Source organism: Phacochoerus africanus, chromosome 2 (genome assembly GCF_016906955.1).
Source record: "Phacochoerus africanus isolate WHEZ1 chromosome 2, ROS_Pafr_v1, whole genome shotgun sequence".
NCBI lineage: Eukaryota > Metazoa > Chordata > Mammalia > Artiodactyla > Suidae > Phacochoerus > Phacochoerus africanus.
Window position 1 is genome coordinate 3242615 of NC_062545.1, and position 23589 is coordinate 3266203.

Below are 23589 nucleotides of genomic sequence, written 5' to 3' on the forward strand. Positions count from 1 at the left end.
ATTGGATGGTTTTTGTGCCTTATTTAACTTGGTATATTATGTTCGTGGTTTTTTTTTTTTTTTAATATTATATAAACTTTACATTCCTAGGGAGAGAGCCTAGGGAAAGATTTTAGATAATTCAGTAGTGAAGCCATATACTTTTAAAAAAGTTGATTCTCAGTAGCATTGCTGACTGTCTCACTTTTCACAGGCTCATCCGCCCTCAGGCTATTGCACATGTATCCTGCTGTGTCTGCTAAGTGAGCCTTTGATATTAAGGCCTTTTAACCACTTATTCCCACCCAGGTATTTAACCTTTCAAACTGAAATTTATGATATTTGCCCACTTTTTTGCATTCATTGTTATTTTAAAATTTGGGCAAATTTAAAATACTTTCGTGAAGAATATTATGCCACCAATTGAAGTAATTCAAGCTGCTTGGATTGGGAATCTCTGGAGCTGTGGACTGAATTGTTTTCTCCCAAAATCCCTATGTCGAAACCCTAACCTTTAATGTGACTATATTTGGAGCAAGGACATAATTAAGGCGAAACGAAGTTTTAAGAGTGGGCCCCGAATCCCACGGGATCAGTGTCCCCATAAGAGGAGATAGCAGAGGCATTCCTGTCGTGGCTCAGAGGTTAACGAACCCGACTAGAATCCGTGAGGACGTGGGTTCAATCTCTGGCCTCACTCAGTCGGCTGTGTGAGCTGTGGTGTAGGTCGCACCCACGGCTCGGACCCCACGTGGCTGTGGCTGTGGCTGTGGCTGTGGCTGTGGCGGAGGCCTGCAGCTGTAGCTCTGATTAGACCCCTAGCCTGGGAACTTCCATAGGCCGCGGGTTCGCTCCTAAAAACAAAACCAAAAAAAAAAAAAAGAGGCAATAGTAGAGAAGTAGGGTTCTTTCTCCAGCCCATGAGAGCCACTGGAAGAGAGGCCTCTCGGGAACCACTCCCTGATGGAACCTGACCCGGGGGAGAAAATGCAGTGTTTTGTTCAGCGCAAGCTAATACACCTCCTTTCGGTGATTGCCTTTGGAATGTGGTTTCCTAGTTGTGCTGTCACGTGACTGAATACCACTGAAGGGTCTTCTGCTTCTGCTGTCCAGGGAATCCTGGACAGGATGCTTGTTGTGGTCTGCGGGAGTGTTCCAGTAGCTGAAGGAAGGCTTGTCTTCATAAACCATAGCCGCTCAGGAGCCTGCCTCTACCGCTTGGCGTGTGCCCGCAGAGCCACGCACAGATGCCCTCAGAACTCTTAGTGCCTTTCGCTGCGCGCATGAGCTTGGGGAAGTCATGATTTACTTTTCTGAGTTTGTACGTCCATTTAAGCAGGGTGTCTACGGCTTTAACAACAATTGGCAGTTACGCTTTTTGTTAAACTAGTTATGAGTCAAATAAAATGGGAACTATATGATAGTCCTCTTTATTTTTCAGTAGATTAATGTTAAAAATAATCCAGCTTTCAAAGTTGTATTTATTATTTTTGCCTAACAAACTGCCACCAATTTAATGATTTAAAACGACCCCCGTTTATTAGCTCATAGTCCTGTGGACCAGGAGTCTCGTGTTGGGTGACATTGCTTTTTGCTCAGGCCATGAGAAATTAGTTGGTTTTTGTTTTGTTCTCTTTGTTTTTTTGCCATTTCTTGGGCCGTTCCCGTGGCATATGGAGGTTCCCAGGCTAGGGGTCTAATTGGAGCTATAGCTGCTGGCCTACGCCACAGCCACAGCAGTGCAGGATCCAAGCTGTGTCCGCAACCTACACCACAGCTCACGGCAACGCCGGATCCTTAACCCACTGAGCAAGGCCAGGGACCGAACCCGCAACCTCATGGCTCCCAGTCGGACTCGTTAACCACTGCACCACGACGGGAACTCGAGAAATTAGTTGTTACTCTGCTCGTCTTATCTAAATCCAAGTATTAAAACTGTGAACACTGAGGTTATTAATTAAAAATGTGCCTGCATATTTATTATATCATTCTCTTTTGTGTGTTTCCCTTTTCTCCTTTATTCTATTCTTTTCATTAAATTAGATTAAATTGCATCACGTGAAACCTATTTTCTTTCCACATATTTTAAAGCTTTTTTAGAATGATATACTAGTAATGTTTATTTCTGTGGGAGTGTTTATCATTAGTTTTTTTTTTTAACATGTTATCGAATAATTCACTGAGAATCTCAGTATAATGGCAGATTTAAATTTTTCTTGTTACTGGTGCTTTAAATGTGTAGTTGTATTTGCCCTTCGGTAGCTGAGACGTTTGTCCACAGAGTCGTTGTATGTATTGTGGGCAAGGCACAGACTGTATTTATTTAGCATCAGGTTTATCCACATCTAGTGGCCATTGGCCACCGTGTGAGAAGCCGCTTTCCCTTTCAGGGGCAGAATTTGATCTCAGGCGTTTGGTTCACGACATGGTGGTTCTACCTGCCACTTTCCAAAGGCAGTGGCTGCTTGGTCCTTGTGCCTTTAACCCAAATCAGCCATCCCAACTCTTGGGTCATCGGAGCCATGTCACCTTCATCCAAAAAAGGGAGCTTCGCCCATCCCGCTGCCTTCAAGGCAAAAGTCTTGGACTTTGTAGAGTTTCTTCTGTCTTTACCTCTAGGCTGCTTTCTCCTTCCCTTGTTTACCTGTTTTCTGATTCACTGACCATTCCTCCGAGGCAGCTGTCGAGTTCACTTACTGACCTGCCTTCAGCCAGCTTTCTTGCGCACTCTGAGCTCCGAGGCCTCCGGATCTCTCTGGCTCTCCCCAGTGTCTGATTGGCTCCATCCAGTTTTAGGTGTACCCATCCCTGTGTGGTCGTGCCTGGAAGCTCTCAAAGTAGACCTGCCTTGGCTCCTGTGAAATTAGTGTTCAAATACACATTCTGGTTAGTGTGGTGGTCAGATGGACAATTTCTGTCTGGGTTTGGTAGTTCTCAATTTGAGCTCTCGTGGGAATGTGTAAAACATGTTACTATTCTGGAACACACCTAGATGAAATGTTCCTTAAATACAGGTGCGTATCGGTTTTGTGAAGGCAAATTACACTGAAACAGGTAGCATGATCAGATATACCTGTAAAATCTTAAATCTCGTAGTATTGCTTGATATAAAGAGGCCCACTATTTTGAAGAAGGTTGTTGTTATTAAATAATTATTCATTAATCACTTATTATGTGGGCGGATCTTTGCATGTATTATATTCCTGTGAAGTAGGTACTGGTATTTGCCTCATCTTCTGTTTGTGAGGACAAAGTGGCTTTGTGACTCTCTTAAGGAGCATAAGCCTGTGTTCGAGCATACATCTGGTGACTCAGAACCAAGACAGACTCTCGCACCAGCTTGCTTTGGATTTACAGCTGCACTTGAGTTAAAGAGGCGAGAGTCTTAAGTCTGTTACGCTGCATAACTGTGCCTGAGCACTTGGCTCCGTTTCAGGCTTCACTTTGGTGGTGTCTTTTTTGACTCACGAGAAGGGTAAAGTTTGATGTTGTGAAGCTTTTACTCTCGCAGCTCTCTAAAATCATTGTTTTCATCTTCATCGTATCACTTTGAGCAGTGCCGTTTTTAGTCCGCTTTCTCAGTTAAAGAAGCTTTCGTGGGTAGCCTCAGCCAAAGGAAAACATAAGTTCATCTTGATGTAGAAATGCAGCAGTGTGGGATTTGCCTTTTGATAAATGCACATTACGAACAGTGGAAGCAGTGTCTTCTTGGCCACCAAGGCATCCTCGGGCTGTTAGTTCACGTGAAACGAGTAATCAGTTATGTGGGTCATGATCCTGGAAGTGTCTTCAGTCAAGGCTCATTCAATGATTGCTTCTTAGGTCGTAGACAAATCTTTCAGTAATAAAGTATTTGAGGGGGAAGAAATTATTTAGCTTATGTAGATAGAAGGCAAGTATAGTTATTACAAGGATTTAAAACTTTTTCCCACTGTATTGAGATATTATTGACTTATATGTATCTGTGAGGCATACAACAGGGTGACTTCGTGTGAGTATACCTGGAGAAATGGTCGCCACGGCAAGGCTGGTTAACACCGTGTGTGTGCGCGCGCGCGTGCATGTGTGTGTGGTGATAACTTTGAAGATCTACTCTCAATAACGTTTCAGTACATAACCCAGTGTTGTTAATTACAGTCACGACACTGTAATTAGAGCCCAGCACTCAGTCACTCATGCATCTTAAAGCTGGAAGTTTCCCCCCTTTGACCACCATCTCCCGTATTCCCCCACCCCTGAGCCTCAGGCAACCACCAGTCTGCTCTCTGAGTTTGACATTTTTAGATTCCACCTGAAATGAAATCATACAGTAAGTGTCATTCTTTGCCTTACTTATTTGCCTTAGCACAATATCTCCATCCATGTTGTCACAAAAGGCAGGCTCTCCTTTCTTTTTGTAGCGGAATAACATTCCGTTGTGTGTGTAGATGTGTGGGCGTGTACCACATCTTTTTTGTCAGTTCATCTGTTGATGGACTCAGGTTGATTTCCGTGACTTAGGTATTATGAATAATGCTGCAGAGAAGCTGGGGTACAGATATATCTCTTTAATATGGCGATTTAATTAAGTAATTTTGACCACACCTGCAGCATGCAGAAGTTCCTGGACCAGGGATTGAACCCAAGCCATAGAAGTGACAACACAGAATCCTTAACTGCTAGGCCGCCAGGGAATCTGGGCTCTTTTGTGGATCCCTGTGAATTTTAGAATTTTGTTTTATTTCTGTGAAAAAAGATATAGCATTTGTTTTTACTTTGCTCTCTGTTTTTCCTCCTTGGTTAAAAAAAAAAAAAAGGTACCATTGGCTTTGAGGTTTGACAGAAATCTGAAAAAAGCATCTCATCTATTAGTTTTTGTTTGAACTGAGCCATTTTATTGATATTGAAAATCATTCACCACTCTCACCTCTATTCATTGCATCTAAAGGACTTTGCCTTTTTAAATAAAGAAACCAGAAAGGAAATTAACTTTAGCACCCATTAATTCCTTCCCTTATTTGATAAATGACAAGAAGGAATGGCGGTGTAAATCCTCATGCTTATAAACTCACCCACCCCAGCACATTGCGGGAAAGAACTTGGGCGTAAAGGGTTTCATGTTACAGTATAAGCCGGGATCTATTTCCAGAATCGGGACCACATTGTAGTCGGATTAAAGGATGTCAGGAGTGGAAAAGCATATTCCAAAGGTGAAGAGATTCTTCGTTTCCATTTAAGCAGTTTATCAGTTATTCTGTGTATATATTTAAGCTGTTTAGATGGAAAAATAGACATGAAAAGAAAGAAGTGGGACTCATCTGGCCTCAGGGAGGGATGGGTTGGGATTTGAGGAGGTGCCATAGGCTACCAAGGGGAGGGTCTCTTGCTGGATCACTTGCTCTGGGATCTTGCAGGACTGAGTGCAGTTTGCGGCAGCTTGTCTGCACAGCTGTGGAATCACACGAGGCACATACTGACTCAGTGATGAATCCTCGTAGTGGGGAGGGTGCTGGGGTGGAGATTCTGCGGTTTGCTAGGAAGACTCCAGGCCACACCGTGTAGTCGTGCTTATGGTTAAGCTCTCTGAGAGCAGAGAGGATGCAGGGCCCAGCCAGCAGAGGGAGAGGGTGCAGGGAGAAGACCTGGACATCCGGCACAAGCTCTTAAGAGTCCTCTCCTAGGGGAGTCGCCCAGGACTCGCTGAATTCCTCCAGCAACACACAGGAAATGCCATTGACTGGGGAAAACTCATTAAGAGACTCAGAACCCGGAGTTTTTGTTGGGGGCTGGTCACATAGGCACCTTCTGCCTGTCCCTGTCCTAAATCACAGACCCTCAGGAGGAAAGCGGGGTTGGCCTAAATCACACCGTATACACAAGCAGTCTAAGCACGGTGGCCTCTGGAAACACTCTCAGGCCAAGTGCCCAGGTGCCAGCCCAGGGCCAGCCCTGCAAGCCCCTCCCAGAAGGCTCTTGGGCCCGATGGGTTACGTCTCTTCTGCACAGGACCAGGGAGGTGCTCTGTGGACAGTGGAGAATGAGACAGGCTGGCTGCCGCCCTCAGGGACCTTGCAGCCTACCAGCAGCGACTGAAGTTTAATCGGAGAGCAGTAAATGAGTGGGAAACTTCGACTTGGGACGAGTGATTCGGAGCGGGAGGGGACCATGCAAGGGGGCAGTGAGTGTCACGTGTGTGGGCAGTGACACTGCCTCTGAGGAAGTTGCTTTTGAACTGGCTAAATGTCTCGCTTAGCCAGGTGAAGAGTGGGGAAGAGTTAGGGCGAAGCATCGGCCAGGACCAAGGCTGGGGAGGGCTTGGCACATCGGAGGAAACAAAAGAAGCAGGGGAAAGTGGGGTCTCAAATTAAGTTAGTTGTTTTCAGGGCTAACCTGTGGTTTCCTGGGAGTGTCTGCTCCAAAGATTTCTTCTGCCTCCTTAGCAGAGCCTGAGGTTTAGCAGTCAGATTTCTCAGTTTATAATTTGAAGCAAAATGTGTAGTGTAATTCCAAATTGCGTGATAGCAGGAGTCAGTAGCAATCCCATTAAAGTATAATAAGCCTAGACAGGGCAGAGTGTCAAACACAAGAGGCAATTTGGCTTTAAGAGGTGAGTTCTTGGGCTTGTAGCTTTGTTCCAACCTTAATTTATTGCTTCCTGGCATATAGAAAACGAATTCAGTCACTTCTCTGTGCTCACTTTCCTCTTTTATGCTTTGAGGGTCATAATTTATTTATTTGACCAATACTTACTGAGCATTTACTCTGTGCCGGATACACAATATGCTCTGGGGCTTCAGTGAACTAACACACGTCTCCTTTGTAGCGCAGGATCACATGCAAAGAGAGCTGCGAAGTGAGGCCAGCAGCGGTTAACAACTGCTCTTTACCCTTTGGTTAGGGAAGGAGATTGAGTAGTTGAAGTAAAGCGGCAAGAGAAATAAAAAACGTGTAGGAAGAAGGGGTATAAAGCTGAATGTTGAGGAGTCTGAAGGTGAACTTAACTGATTTTAAACTTACTCTCCTGCTAACCTTCATTTGATTTTGGATGAATACAGAAGATCATACAAAGACATATGTATATATGCAACCCAGGAGAACGATTACCTGCAACTCCTGCACACACACACACACATGCGCGCGCACAGATAAGTTGGCAGAACATTGCACTGAGCATGTGACCATCCAACACTGCTTAGCATGACGTGAAACACCTTGTTTTGTTTTAACCTAGCAGATCTTGTCATTAAGGCACTACAGTGATTATCATACATCTGGAACATTTACTTTTTAAGATATATATATATATATATATATAGAGAGAGAGAGAGAGAGAGAGAGAGAGGAACTGTCTTTTTAAACTAATAACAGTTATTTTAAAGTAAATTTTGAGGTATACCTATCTCCTGGCTACTTTGAAACATCCCAAGCTATAAAGCGAAGACCCTGGCTTCTCCTCTCTTGAGCCTCAGCTGGCCAGACCCAGTTCTAGTAGCTCTTGTTTCCTAAAAACTTCTGTCTAATATTGAGGTACCATTTGGCTTCCTAAAATATTACTTCTAGTTTTGCCCCTTGGGTTCATACGTGGGAAAACATAGAAGAGAGCAAACCAGTGTAAGTTTCTTGACAGCATGTGGATTAAACCGTAATAATGTCCACAGGCATCTCGTGTTCTCGCAACGAAATGCTTGTAGTCATTCACCGGCTCCTCATCTGACTTGCAGCCCCCCCCCCGCCCCATTCAGCTTGTTCTTTGACAACTGAACGGTTATAGTACAATATTTAGGAGCCTGGGAGGTTTTTTTTTTTTCTGGTTTATTTTTAATCACAAACTATCTTATAATTGAATTAAGACTTTAAAAAGCTGAAGATTATTTACTTATTCTTTACACCTGGAGTAAACATACAGGAAATGATAAAATTGAGAGAATTATTGTGATAATTCAGAGAAAAGACTATTAGTAATGTATACCTTAGAATTTTAAAATATGCAGTTTCTTCTAATGGAGCTGAGATAAGCTGCTGTGAGATTATGGAGCAGGAGAAGGAGACTTGATGATAAGGCACCTAATTTGGGAGGAAAGGCCTCTCTTAAGATGAGGAAGACTGAGTTAGGTCCTGTGGGAGGGGCTCAGGACCCACAGCTCAGGTCATGGGGGCGGGAAAGGGAGAGTGCTGGCCTTTTGCCGTATGTTTTTGACTTTTTTGGGAAACAAATAGATACATATTGGGATTTTTCTCCACACATTAAGATAGCTGAAGTAACACTTGAAAAATTATGCTTTTTCCTCTTTCTAATGATAGGTCTTTTAGTACTTATAATTAATTTAAAAGTATCCCTCTGAGAAAAACAATAATTCTTTAGATTTGAAAGTGATTTTCTAATTTTTATGAATATTAAAATGGCAAGACTTCAGAAATAAGAAAATTTTCAAGATGTAGATATCCATTTTTAGAATAGTAATTTGTCACAAGGACATATTTAAAGATACATGTGAAGTGAACCTAATGTGTACGCAGTTGGTGACATAATCGGAGATAAGAATATTCCTAATAACCTTAAAATGCAGTAAGTAATCTGTACATTTCTAGTGAGATATACACTAAAGAACATAAAAAAATCCTCTTTTGTTTATAGCACCCACACTATTGTGTGTATATTGTATGATAACAGAAATGAATAATTATATAAGCTAATTCCATCATTTCTGGAATTGAAATGCCAGAGACCCTAAGGAAAATTGTATGTATCCGGATCTGGGGCAGAAAATGTACAAGCTGAACCTGAAGCATCTGGTCCTCACAGATTCCAAGGAGGCCACCAGGAGTGCTAGATTCTTATCATTGTGACTTGGGGACCAGAGGCTTTTCCCGTTGGCCAAAAGATGGGGCAATGTGAATACCAGTAAGGATAATAATTATAATGGAAGAAACAAAGCCAATCAGTTCAAATATATGGTTTTCTAGTAAAATATTTTTAGTTCCTCACCTTTAGGAGAATACTGCTGAACCAGCTCGCTGTGAAACCTGCTAAATAAAAGGAACAAATTAAGCATTTATCCTGTCTTACCTAAATAAACTAACCACGTAGTAGATGAAGCAGAGTTTCCCTTTGTATTATTTCAATTAATAAGTGAAGAAGGCATTAGGGAATTAGGAAACCACCATTTTGTAAGGCGTGATGAATTACTAGCTCTTTATTCCTCAGTGCTACTGGCATCGCAAAGAGAGACGGCCGGACAGTGTGAGCCTTTTGACAGAGAACACCACTTGTGACAATTGCCTGCTCACCTCCAAACTGAGCCTCGATCTGTTCAAGTCTCTGGATCTAGCTTTGGTTTTCAGGACATGCAGAGGGAGGATGAACATGTTAAGCGACACAACAGGGACATGGTCAGACAAATCCGAACTGTGGAAAACCGTAAAACAAAAGTTCTGTTTTCTTCAGTGGTAAATTATAAGGGGGAAACAGAAGGTGATGGGGAAACCTATAGTATAAAGGAAATCTATGAAAATACCCCCAAAATTGCAACTGCAGCAGGTTGACCTATCTGGGTCCAGGTTTATATAAACAACATGGTCAAAAAAGATTGAGAATTAGAAGCCTAAACACTTGGGTGTTTGATGGTTTTGAAAATAGTTATTCCAGGGATGCAAGGATTTTTCAGTATCCACCAATCAGTCAGTGTGTTACATCACATCAACAGATTGAAGAATAAAAACCATGTGATGATCTCAATAGATGCAGAAAAAAGCTTTTGGTAAAGTTTGGTATTCGTTTATGATAAAAACTCTCCAGAAAGTAGGCATAGGGGGAATCTACTTCAACATAATAAAGGCCGTATGTGACAAACCCACTGCTAACAACATACTTAGTGGTGAAAAGCTGAAAGCATTTCCTCTTAGATTTGGAACCAGACAAGGATGTCCACTCTCACTGCTTTTATTCAACATAGTTCTGGAAGTCCTACTCATGGCAAGCAGAGAAGAAAAAGAAATAAAAGGAATCCAAGTAGGAAAAGAAGTAAAGCTCTCACTATTTGCAGATGACATGATACGATACAGAGAAGATCCCAAAGTTGCTATCAGAAAACTTCTAGAGCTCATCAATGAATTTGGTAAAGTTTCAGGATGCAAAATTAATACATAGAAATGTGTTTCATTTCTATACACTAATGATGAAGATTGGAAAGAGAAATTAAGAAAACAATCCCATTTACCATCACATTAAAAAAGAACGAAGTACCTACAAATAAACCTACCTAAGGAGGCAAAAGATCCATATGCCGAAAACTACAAGACACTAATGAAAGAAATTGAAGATGGCACAAACAGATGGAAAGATAGACTATGTCCTTGGATTGGAGGAATCAGTATTGTCAGAATGAATATATAAGGCAATCTGCAGTTTCAGTGGAATCCTTGTTAAGATACCAATGGCATTTTTCACGGAACTAGAGCAAATAATTTTTTTTTTAATTTTAAAATGTGTAAGGAAACACAAAGATCCTGAATAGCCAGAGCGAATCTTGAGAAAGAAAAACAGTGCTGGAAGAATCAGGGCTCCCTGACTTCAGATTATACTAGAAATCTACAGTAATCAAAACAGTATGGTACTGGCACAGAAACAGAGATACAGATCAATGGATCAGGATAGAAAGCCCAGAAATAAACCCATGCACTTATGGTCAATTAGTCTATGATAAAGAAGGCAAGACAATACAATGGAGAGAAGACAGTCTCTTCATTAAGTGGCTCTGGGAAAACTAGACAGCCGTATGTAAAAAATGAAATTAGAACATTATCTAACATTGTATATGAAAATAAGCTCAAAATCGATTAAAGTCCCAGTGGTAACACTGGACACTATAAAACTCTAAGAGGAAAACATAGGCAGAACACTCTTTGACATAAATTGCAGCACTATCTTTTTGGATCCATGTCCTATCGTGATGGATATAAAACCAGAAATAAACAAATGGGACCTTTGCACAGCAAAGTAAACTGAACAAAATGAAAATAAAATTGACAGAATGGGAGAAAATATTTGTAAATGAAATGACTGACAAGGAATTAATTTCCAAAATATACAAACAGCTCCTAAAGCTCAATATCAACCCCCCCCAAAGACCCAATTAAAAATGGGCAGAAGATAGAAATAGATATTTCTCAAAAGAAGACATACAGATAGCCAACAGGGACATGAAAAGATGCTCAACATTGCTAATTATTAGAGAAATGCAAATCAAAACTACAGTGAGGTACCACCTTACCCTGGTCAGAATGACCATCATTAAAATAATGTGAGAAAAAGTATATTCTTTTTCTCACCTTACTGTTGTTTTGATTTGTATTTCTCGGATAATTTGTACTGTACTTTGCTGTACAGTAGAAAATCGACAGAATACTGTAAGCCAACTATAATGGAAAAAATAAAAGTCATTTAAAAATAAAAAAATAAAAAATCAAAGTAAAAAAATGTCTACAAATAGGGGAGTTCTTGTTGTGACTCAGGGGGTTAAGAACCCAACATAGTTTTGGTGAGGATGTGGGTTCAATCCCTGGCCTTGCTCAATGGGTTAAGGATTGGCTTTGCTGCAAGGTGCAGATGAGACTTGGATCCTGCATTGCTGTGGCTATGGCATAGGCCAGCAGCTGCAGCTCCACTTTGACCCTTAGCTCAGGAATGTCCATGTGTTGCAGGTGTGGCCATAAAAAGGAAAAAAAAGTCTGCAAATAATAAATGCTGGAGGGGGTGTGGAGAAAAAGGAAGCCTCCTACAGTGTCAGTGAGGATGTAAGTTGGCAGCCTGTAATGAAAACAGTATGGTGGTTCCTTAAAAAAATGAAAATAGAACTACTATATGATCCAGCAGTCCCACTCTTGGGCATCTCTCCAGAAAAAACATAACAAGAAAAGATGCCTGCATCCTAATGTTTATTGCAGCGCTGTTAACAATAGCCAATACGTGGAAACATCTCAAGTGTCTGTTGACAGGTGAATGGGTGAAGAAGATGTGATTTATGATGGAATATCACTTAGCCATAAAAAAGAGTGAAATGAAGCCATTAGCAGCAACATGGATTGACCTAGAGATTATCACAGTAAGTGAAGTCAGAGAAAGATATATCATATGATATTGCTTATATGTGGAATCTAAAATAATGATGCACGTGAACTTATTTATAAAACAGAAACAGACCTATAGACTTTGACACAAACTTAGAGTTAACAAAGGGAAAAGATGGGGGGCGGGGGATAAAATAGGACTTTGAGATTAATAGATATGCATTACTATATATAAAATAGATAACCAACAGGGACCTACTGGATACACAGGGAACTATATTCAATATTTTGTGATAGCCTATAAGGGAAAAGAATCTGAAAAAAAAATAGCTATATGTGCATGTGTAACTGAATCACTCTGCAGCACACCTGAAACTAACACAACATTGTAAATGAACTACAATAAAAATATGTGAAAATGGTATTTTGCAAAATTATGTATAAGATTTGCTTCAAAATTCTGTGCTAGGAGAGTGGGTGAGAGTAGGGTGTAGATTGAAAATACTGGCTGTGAGATGAAAATGATTAAAACTGGGTGTTAAGTACATGGGAGGCCGTTATGTTTCTCTGTGTGGTTTAACGAAAATTTAAGCTTACATACATATGCATGTGCGAGTACACACAGACACCCACAGACACACAGTCTCCTTCAGAAAAAAGCTGAATTTGTGGATTGTAGACCTAAGAACCAAATGGGTAATAGAATGTGTTATAATTTTAGAAGCTTGTAAGGTTTGTGTAAAGATGAAGGTAGCCTCAGTGTTACTAGATTTTTTTTTTAAAGATGAAAAATGCTTGGTCTTTGATGTTATTATTTTGTGTTCCCATGAGTTAAAAGACAAATACGGCTTGTTTTGTTGTTGTTATGACTCTGCGGTCCGGTACTACAATATTGAATTAAGAAATATTATTAAAACTTTTTATCTGTATGTTCATCCATTTCTTGAAAAGACTTACTCAGAATTGAAGTTATTCCTTATCTATCTTTCTGGTTGTTGGTAGAATTACTAGCCAAAGAAACAATTGTCTTTGTTAAAGTACTTATCTCTCTTTATTTTGCCCTTTGTTAAATGTTTTTAGGTTCAGTATTAAATCTAACCATTATATGTACCACTCAATACCTTTGGTTTTGTTCAGCATGGAATCCACCTTGACGTTGTTAGTAGATGCAGCGAAAATGAATGAAATTCATCCAACTGTCCCTAACTCGTGGTCTGCTCATTCAGTCCGTCAGTGTCCTTGTGCTTCCCTCCTCTCGCCTGTGACTTTAACACCCTGCTCCCTGGCATCCCTGCCACATGTTGAAAAATAAGATGAAAGTCAGTCCAACGTCTATTTGATTAATCTTATAATCTGTTTGTACTCAAACAAAATGTTGCATAGATGAGAGAATATAGTTTATTAGTAAACTATTTTTAAATGTATTGATTCTGATGTTCATGTTGCCTTGGAATAAATATCTATATTCATATCTATCTGTGGGAGTCGTGTGGATTATTAGTGACAAGCTTTTAATAATTGTATGCTAGTGTGTGCCGATGACAGCTCGGGTCAGACCCTATTGCTCTCATTGAGTTTGTTCTCAAATACTAACTGAGTCTTTTATTGACATAAACACAGTGTATAGGCCGTCAGAAGGTATGAAATGTTAAACCAAAGTCAGACAAAAACAGAAGAATGATTTTATTATCCATATATCCGCCATTTTCCAAGAGTGTGGGTGGAATCCTAGGCCATTCTTGTTTCAGTGTCTTTTTCTGGTTTGCTCCTCTATTGGCCCAAAAGTCCTTTGCAAAACTGAATGTTTATAGGAAGTAAAAATGGATAAAATGTTAGAATTAAAAACATAGGATAGATTGCTTTTGTTGGCTAAGAAAGATGAGCATACATTAAACTCTAAAATAAAACCAGAAGTTTTAGAAAATTGGGAATTTTAATGTTAAAGTTACAAACCTGTAATTTGAACCTCTGGACAATCCAAGAATTGGCTTTCATACAGTTAAAAAAAATGGCTTTTTGGTGCTGTTATTAAATGTACCAAGGAAAAATGCTATATTTGGATTATTTCATTGAATTATTGTGATAGTGTGAGATAGATGTTATTCTCATTACCATATAAATAAGAAGCCAGGCTTTTGGAGGGTCAGTGCTTTGTCCAGGCGCATGCCCACATGAACAGGTGAAATGAGAAAACTAAGCTTTGCCTGTACTTTTTTTTTTGTCTTTTGTCTTTTGTCTTTTGTTGTTGTTGCTATTTCTTGGGCCGCTCCCGCGGCATATGGAGGTTCCCAGGCTAGGGGTTGAATCGGAGCTGTAGCCACCGGCCCACGCCAGAGCCACAGCCACTCGGGATCCGAGCCGCGTCTGCAACCTACACCACAGCTCACGGCAACGCCGGATCGTTAACCCACTGAGCAAGGGCAGGGACCGAACCCGCAACCTCATGGTTCCTAGTCGGGTTCGTTAACCACTGCGCCACGACGGGAACTCCTGCCTGTACTTTTAATCACTGTGACATAATGACTCCCCTACCATTCTCTTGTTGAAGGAGGTAGTTATTTTTGTGAAATGTGAATGGTTACTTGGGAAGAAAACTGTAATTAGATCTTTCCACTTGAAATATAAAGCTATGTAATGACATTTGGGATTCTAAGTGGAGTGCACAATCATAGTGGTCTGTGTGCCATCTTTCTCTTCTATATACTTAATCCAGGATTCCATTAATTTCTTTAGCAGTTTCCTTGGACGTCATAACTCATTTATGACTCAGTTGATCTTTCAAAAGTTAGTTTTGAGTAATTTATACAAAATAAGTGTCAAGCGTCAGGAAGTATGCTCCACCTTCTTGAGGGCAGAGTATCTGCATAAATTATTTGGAATTCTTTTGTATGGGAGATGTGTCCATTGCCCTCTGTTCACTTGTTTATTCAGTCATTTATTTACATCAGTATGAACCATGAATTGTCCAAGTCGATTCAGGCTGCTATAACAAAATACCACATTTGTGGTATTGTATCGTGGGTGGCTTATAAACAACAGAAATCTCTTTTTCACAGTTCTGTAGGCTGGCGCAGCTTGGTTGACCTAGGGCCCTCTTCTGGATCACAGGGGTTTTGCATCCTCATGTGGCAGAGAGGGGCCAGGGATCTCACTTGATCCTCTTTTATAAGGCACTAGTCTCATGCATAAGGCCGCCTCCACCCCTCGTGGTTTAAGCTCCTACCAGAGGCTCCACCTACGTATACCATCAAGTTTGGGATTCGGGTTTTAACATATGATTCTGGGGGCAGGGCACAAACATTCAAATTATAGCATGGATATTTATTTTATTCTTTAGGTTATAGTCTAATACTACTTACTTTTGTTACATTGTTGCATTCTTAAACCACTGGGGGCTCTTTCAATTGGCTTCTGTGTCCTTGTGACATCCCCCCATCGAGTGTGTGTGTGTGTGTGTGTGTGTGCACGCGCGTGCGTGCACGTGCTTAGCACTCTCTCACTTTGTGTCACTACAAGATGCTCCAAGCTTATCTTAACGTATTTTAGTCACTTCTCCAAGGAGCCATGCATCTTTGGAGGAGGGTGTTAGAAATTGAGGTCTAGGTGCTACTGGTACTTGTTGGTGCTGGATACTGTTGCTTCTAGGCCATCTCAGCTAACATGGCAAGTGCGTGTATATGTATACTAACCTGAGTATATACACAGAGTGTCCACCAGTATTTCAGAGTGAAACTGTCTGTATCTGTATTGAACTAAAGTTCCACTCATGTCTGAAATTCCAGTCCATCCCCACATGTTCATTCAAGACGCCTCTCTTGCTTGTCTGTAACGTCTCACTCTGCACTGAGGAATCTCGTTCCCATGGTTCCCTTATTTAATTGTTTGGTTTCACTGTACACGAAGAGTAGTGTCCGCATTGCTAAACTCCACCCCATGGGAGAACTTTAACACCTAGAGGACAGCGCTTATGTGTAGTTTATTTGTCTCAGGTCGTGTAGATTCCACTCATTTCCAAAGTTGTGTAGGTCAGCGCCTTAACCTCCACACCTTCAGTGAGATTGTTCCATAATTTGTAATATATTTAGATTCTTTTGTTACATCCGGCCTTACATCTTGGGTTAGCCTGAGTTTCTAAATTATATTTTAAAATTTACATACATCGAAGTTTATTATTTTTTATTTTTTAGCCACACCTGTGGCATGTAGAAGTTCTGGGCCAGGGATCGAACCCTCGCCACAGCAGCGACCCGAACTGCTGCAGTGATAATGCCAGATCCTTAACCCCCTGCGCCACAAGAGAACTCCTCAAGTTTATATTTTCATGCTGTTAAGTTCTATAGGTTTTGGCAAATGCCTAGTGTCATATATTCACCATTATGGTATCATACAGAGTAGTTCCATCACCGTAAAGATGCTGCCTCACCCGTTCAGTCTTCCTCCACCCACCCCCTCACACCTGGCAACCACTGACCTTTTTACTGTCTTTCTCTATAGTTTTGCCTTTCCAGAAAGTTGCATAATTGGAATTATATTACATGCAGCCTTTTCAGACTAAGTTTTTTTTTTTACTGAATACTATTCATTTAAAACTAACTCATTTCTTTTCATGGCTTGCTAGCTCATTTCTCCTCATTGCTAAATAATATTTAATTACATGGATATGCCACAATGTGGGTATCCAGCTTGCCTTTTGCAGGACATTTTAGGAACTTCCAGTTTGGGATGAATAAAGCTGCTGTTAACACTCACATGCAGATTGTGGGTGGACGTGGTCTTGCAGTCATTGGGATGAATACTTGGTGGTGTGGTTGCTAGATCGTGTGGTAGGATTACATTTAGCTGTATAAGAAACTGCCGCACATCTTCCAAAGTGACTTTGATTTTGCATCCCTATCAGTGATGAATGAGAATGTTTATTATCCCTCGTCCTGGCTAAAGCTGGCCGTCTTTGGGTTGAGCTGTTCTAATCTGTAGCGGAGTCTCAGCATCAGCTCACTCATGACAAATAAGCAGCTTTTCACACTCTTCCTTTTCGCCATGTCTGCATCTTCCTTGGCAAAGTGTTCAGCTCTTCGACTCATTTTTAATTTTTTGTAGTTGAATTCTAGGCCATTCTTTGTATATTTCAGATACAGTTCCGTCATCTGATAAGTAACTTGGCAGATAGGACTATGGCGAAATGAGATGACGGAATCAATTATGACTTTATATTATATTCAGCCTGAGTTTCTGGAAAAATGGAGAGTAAGAGTAACAGAAAAAAGGAAAGTTGAGAGTTAAAATCACTTCGAGAATAAGTGACTCATGAGACTCATTTGAGTCAAGATGGAGCTTGAGGTGATGGAAGAATTTTTAAAGACTAGAGATCAAGGAGTTCCTGTCGTGGCGCAGTGGTTAAGGAATCCGACTGGGAACCGTGAGGTTGCAGGTTCGATCCCTGCCCTTGCTCACTGGGTTAAGGATCCTGCGTTGCTGTGAGCTGTGGTGTAGATTGCAGACACAGCTCGGATCCCGCATTGCTGTGGCTCTGGCGTAGGCTGGCGGCTACAGCTCCGATTCGACCCCTAGCCTGGGAACCTCCATATGCCACAGGAGCGGCCTAAGAAAATGGCAAAAAGACAAAAAAAAAAAAAAAGACTAGAGATCAAATATAATAAGGTTCCTGGTTCAGATTTTGCTGACATTATCAGAGATTGTTGAAGAGAAAGCAGAAGTAAAAAGCGAAGAGAAAGTTAGGCTAAGAACTGGGTCGAGTCACAAAAGTGATTGACGGGAGTTTTATTAAGAAGGAAGCACAGGTTGAATATGTTCCCCCTGGAGAGCTTGATCAGAGCACGAAGGCTGCTTGGTCTGTCTCCTGAGGTCGGATCACCTGGGAGCTTCACTTCCACTTCCTGTGCCTTTCGTATCTGGGGACCCGTGCTCGCTTTGTCAAGAGAGCTCTCTCCTCCCTAGTGAGTCTCTTACCTTTAGCACCTTGTCGAGTTTCTCAAATTGGATTTTAACTCACTGAGGCTCTTTTCCAGGTGAATGTGGGCAAGGTCTTGTTCTCTTTTATGTGATACAACTGTATAATTATGGATATTAGTAATGAGATCCATGTGTCTATATAGTTTAAATCGACTGTTTAAATACTGAATTCATTGAAATAAATCATTTGCCTTCTCCGTAGCATCATTCAGCTATAGAATCATATAGCTGCGACTTCCATCTCTAGCAGAATTGATTAATGTATTTAAATTCTGTGTCTTGTCTGGTGCTGCAAACATGTAGCGTGTTCCCTGAAGACATGAAGATATGCTTCTCTTTTTCTTTCCTGCACCTTAAATTTTTCATTGCTTTTTTCACCTCACTATCCCTAAGGATGGTAAATTATTGAATAACTCACAGAGAGTACACAGTAGTACAAATAATTATGATCACTGAGTGGTAGTTATTTATAGCCTTTTGTGATTTTGAGTTGTTTAATGAAATGGATACCAACATGAAGCAGAAATTTGAAAACATAATTTAATATTTCTTACATGAAAATATAGAAGTTCTTCATTTGACAATTCTTTGTGTATTCAACAGTTATTATTAGACTATAAAAATTATTTCTGTGAAACAACTACATGTATACAATATCAATGAAAAATATCAAAGTTAATTTTAATTGAACATTAGTTTTATCTTTGGATTTAGTGGCTCTAATAAAAAGGAGAATTTTTATTGGAAATAATAAAATATAAGAATTTATTCATTAAACATGTTTTTTAGCACCTAGCATCTACCAGTGCTTTATTGACCTGTTTGATAATATTGCTAGGGTTCCATTTACCTTAAGTATTAAACTTATGATAATTACTGACAAAAAATAGAAGTACTTTGTAAGGCTTAACTGCACAACCCTGGAACACAGCATCGGTTCAAATATAACACTGGAACTTACTGTTGGAAAACAGCTGTGTAACATGATGTAATAACCTAATGTGAAATTTCTAAAGTTCTAACTTTACCCTTAATTTTTTACTGCTTTATCATCATGGTAAAATATAAATAACAAAATTTTTACTTTAACCATATCAAGAGTAATCCAGTGGCATTAATTATACTCACAATGTGTAACCATCACCTCTGCCTACTTCCAAAACAGCCTTTATCCGAAACAGAAACTTTGTACCCATTAAGCAAATAATACCTCATTCTTCTCCTCAGCACCTGGAAACCCCTGATCTACTTTGTCTCTATGAATTTGCCTGTTCTAGATAGTTCATATCAGTGGAATCATGTACTATTTGTCCTTTTTGTCCAGGTCATTTTATTTACTGTATTTTTCTTAAGTTTCCTCCATGTTGTAACAGAACTTCATTCCTTTTTATGGATGAAAAACAGCCCATTGTATGTATGTACATCTTTTAAAAAATAATGATATGTTAAGTCACTTTGTGTAACATGTTTTTCTATATCTTTGATGTAAATGTGATGTCGTATTGGTTAATTTTATTCTTTTCAATTCTTTTGCAGGTTTGACAGATGAAAAAGTGAAGGCATATCTTTCTCTTCACCCCCAGGTATTAGATGAATTTGTATCTGAAAGTGTTAGTGCAGAGACCGTAGAAAAATGGCTAAAGAGGAAAAACAACAAACCAGAAGGTAAGAGCTCATTCAGATTAATTGTGGATTATTTTATAGTTTATAGCGACAAAAAGGGTATTTAGTAGATGCTAGAAAGTAAAATATAGACAAATATTAATACTTTAATTCTATAAGAGCTTTATTGTTTAAAAAGATAACTTAAAATAAGTTAGAATTAGGGGAAATGATCCTTAGTTAAAAAAAGTTTGGGGAGTTCCCGTCATGGCTCAGTGGTTAACGAATCCGACTAGGAACCATGAGGATTTGATGCCTGGCTTCGCTCAGTGGGTTAAGGATCCAGCGTTGCCGCAAGCTGTGGTGTAGGTCACAGATGTGGCTCTGATCTGGCATTGCTGTGGCTGTGGCGTAGGCTGGCAGCTGTAGCTCTGATTTGACCCCAAGCCTGAGAACCTCCATATGCCACGAGTGTGGCCCTAGAAAGCAAAAAAAAAAAAAAAAAAAAAGTAATGCCCTTAAAAAAAAAAAAAAAAGGCCTGACTACAGTAATACTGTGAGAACACACCCTTCGCTTAATTTCACTTTAGCCAGAATTTGTTAGCATCAATGGAAGTTTGGCATCAGCTGGTACGCAGGTGGAGGCAGGTAGCAAACCCTGAGCGCCTCTTGTGTGCAGGCCTTTGTTAAGGTTGTCAGTGGTGAGAGAAGCATGACGCCATATCAGGCCGTTTAAAATAAAATTGCCAAGGCAGATTATACATGCATTGCATTTCTAGGAGGTTTAATGCAACACAATCATATATGCACCTAAAATATATCAGTTGCAGGAGGTAAAAAATGAAAAGAATTGCATATTATTTTGTGTTACAGTGATAATTAACTTTTAAATTTTTGTAAATATTTGTGTCATCCCATACCTACCAAATCTATTTTTTTTTCTATTAGTTAACCAAATAACAATACATATGCTCCCAAGTTAAACGATAATTAAGAATAGCAACATGAAACTGCAACAATACTCAGTTATGCTGGAAGAAAAACTTGTCCTTATAAGGAGATGACCTTGACAGTGACCCTGTGGAGGCCTTGAGGCTGTAGATGAGACCCAGACGCAAATGAGACGTCCACTTGGGGCTCACCATCTAGCTGTGGGGATGGGTCTAGAAGTCACCACATCGCAGAATGCATCAGCAGCAAACAAGGCTGCAAGCAGTTTGTGGCAGAGTGGTTTTTACAAGGAATCTTAAATTCTCCCACTAAAGTCTGGTAAAACCCTTGTTACCCCCTCTTTCCGGGAGTTTATCAAGAATGTATCTCATTGCATCCACTTTATATTCAGAGAGATTCTGCAGCATGGCCCTTGCAGACTGTTTAAAAAGGAGGTTCAGCCCTGAGCTTGTATGATTAGAATGGAAGAGGCATTGCCCTGTCTTCTGTGAAATGTAGAAAGCCAGTTGCACATCTTTATTTCATTTACAAAGCTGCGGATTGAAGTAGTGGTTCTCTGAAGCATTTCATTTCTTTTTTCTTATCCCCTTCTTACTGTTTTTTAAAATTTTGTGTTTTTCTCGAGTAGGCCTTATTCTGCTTCCAAAAATCCCTTCACTGAAAATGTCTCGAGGAAGAAAATGTTTGTGGGGAGAATTCCTAGGGAGTGTTTTCATGTCCATGCGTGGGCCTAGGAACAGAAAGGGTAGTAGATAGAAGGTCTTGGGGAATAGTTTGTTGAAAACAAGACAGACATTCCAGATTACTTCCTTTTTGTGTCAGTTTAGTAAAAGAAAACGAAGTAAGGAAGACTGTGCCGGAGTAAACAATTTGCACAGTACTTTATACGTTCTAAGTACTCAGTAAACATTTATTTTTTTAAACGTTGATAAACAAGCATCATATGAAAGTGATCTATGCTCTGCGGACAGAAAATCATGTAAAGGTGTAGTCTGCTTAGAGAAAGAGAAAATTGAAAAAGTTGAAATTAAATTCAATTTTTTTAATGAATAAAGGGATAATTACTTAAATTACAGTATTATTTTTGCCTTTAAAATAGTCAGCCTTCATACTGCTTGTGTGTGTTTTGTAGTGATGACACTGTGCTGTTAAAACAGGTAGCTTTTCTTCATTCATTTAGTGTGTTATTCAGAACCTGCTGATTGCTTGGTGCTTAGGAGACAAAACTCTTAAATAATAGAGAGTACATGGCGTATTTAAACTGTGGTCATGTTTATAATGAATCAATATTATGTGACCATGATCAGTTGTAATTTCCAAGGCATTTCACATAAATTCACTCTTTACATCTGGTTAAATTAAGGAAGATTAAGCCCATTTAGTAGATGTTAAAATTGCACCAGGGAAGCTAAGGGGTCACCCAGGGTCCAGCATCTATCTAGTTCTTGATAGAATCACTGGGCAGTAACTGCATGAACAGCTTGAGGGCATAGGGTGCCTGCACTGTGGTTCTCTCTGCCCCTTTCACCTGACAGCACACCAGAGGCATTGGGACCTAAGAAACCAGCACAGCAGAAGGGTTAGGGTCTCAGCCTCCGAGTGAAGCACTACGGCGCTGGTTACTCTTGGTTTTCCTCGTGTGCCCGATGTATGCTCTTCTCATCTTTTTATCTCATGTAAAAGCTTCTTGCAGAAAGGGATTATAGAATATATATTTTAAAATTCCTCAGGACACCTTGTCTTTCCATTCACTCAGCAAACCGCGTGTAAAGCGCTGGCTGGGTACTGGGATGATTAAGTTTGTAAGGAGCTCACAGTCCAGCAAGTAGAAGATAGCAGCTTTCTGCTCCCTCCTCCTTAGCTGGAGAGTGAGTCTCCGAGCCGGAGTGGTCTTGTGAAGGGATCGGGACCACGGTGACTCCCTGTCTATTCCGCGTTGAGGAGAAGAGGGCTTGGGAAAGGCGGACCAGCACAAGGCCGCAGAGGCGGAAATTTCACGAGTCTGTACTGCTGGAGGTTTCAGTTCAACCTTATTGCTTTCATACCATTTTCACTTCAAATGCGTGAAGCTCTGTCTGTATTTTTGAGGCAAATTGCCTTCGAAGGTTGCCTTCTGATCCTAAATCCCAAACAATTGATTTTCAGTGATGTTTGGGAATTGGCCATAGCACTGATTTCTTTTATAGACTCATGTACTCACTTAGAGAATATGTGAAAATTTCCGCAGAAGCATCGACGCCTGTACGCTCTCATAACCATACTTCTGAGGAAAGAAAAGACAGTTATCTAGGTCATGAATTGTTTTGCTAAATGCTCTATTTATGCTAATTTTTATGCCAGGTAAATTTGATAGGTCCAGCTGGTACGCATCCAGGCTCAGATTATTAAACTATTTAACATCTACATAAGTATCAAAATATAAATATCAAATTAATAAACTTCAGGATATGATGAGGATTCAAAGTTTTGCCTTTTGTGAAAGAACATTCTAAGATGGAATACACTTTCGCAACCCGATGCCATTCCCGTATCTCAGTGTTTGTGGGAAGAGTCATTAACTTGACTGGAGTCAATGTCTCCTCATTAACAATTGTGAGTTGACAGTTTTGGTGATACTGGAATGGGTACGTGAAGAAGTGAGAACACTGGAAGTCAGCATAAGTATATTGGAATCTTCTGGTAGTAGAATAATATTTAAAATATGTGGATTTTGTTTAAAACCCTCAAAATGTAGCTGTGATACTCATTTTCTAAACAGAAGCTATTTATTCAAGAGGGTGATTGACTGAACCCAAGTAATTTAAGAATTATGAAGAGCAGTGCTGGCTTTTGTGGGTAACAATTTTTGTTATTGTTATTTATTTCTACATCAAAGGGAAGGTAGCAGACCACATCACTATCCTGAATAGCAGTAAGTGTCAAATAATTAATACCAAAAATATTGGTGCTGTCAGCTGCCTTCAACAAATACATGAATTTTTTTTTTTTTTTTTTACTCAACATTTTTTTTTCATCTCCACAATTCTACAGACAGGATTTAAT

General features: G+C 40.0%; 1 protein-coding gene across 1 annotated transcript in view; it reads left to right on the top strand.

The window, feature by feature from the left end:
• PDE10A (phosphodiesterase 10A) overlaps window positions 1-23589 on the top strand; it is a 273805-nt gene that overhangs the window by 96345 nt on the left and 153871 nt on the right. The window contains exon 2 of the mRNA XM_047769767.1: window positions 19531-19659. Within this exon, the coding sequence (XP_047625723.1) occupies window positions 19531-19659 (129 nt within the window). The remainder of the gene's footprint in view (window positions 1-19530; window positions 19660-23589) is intronic.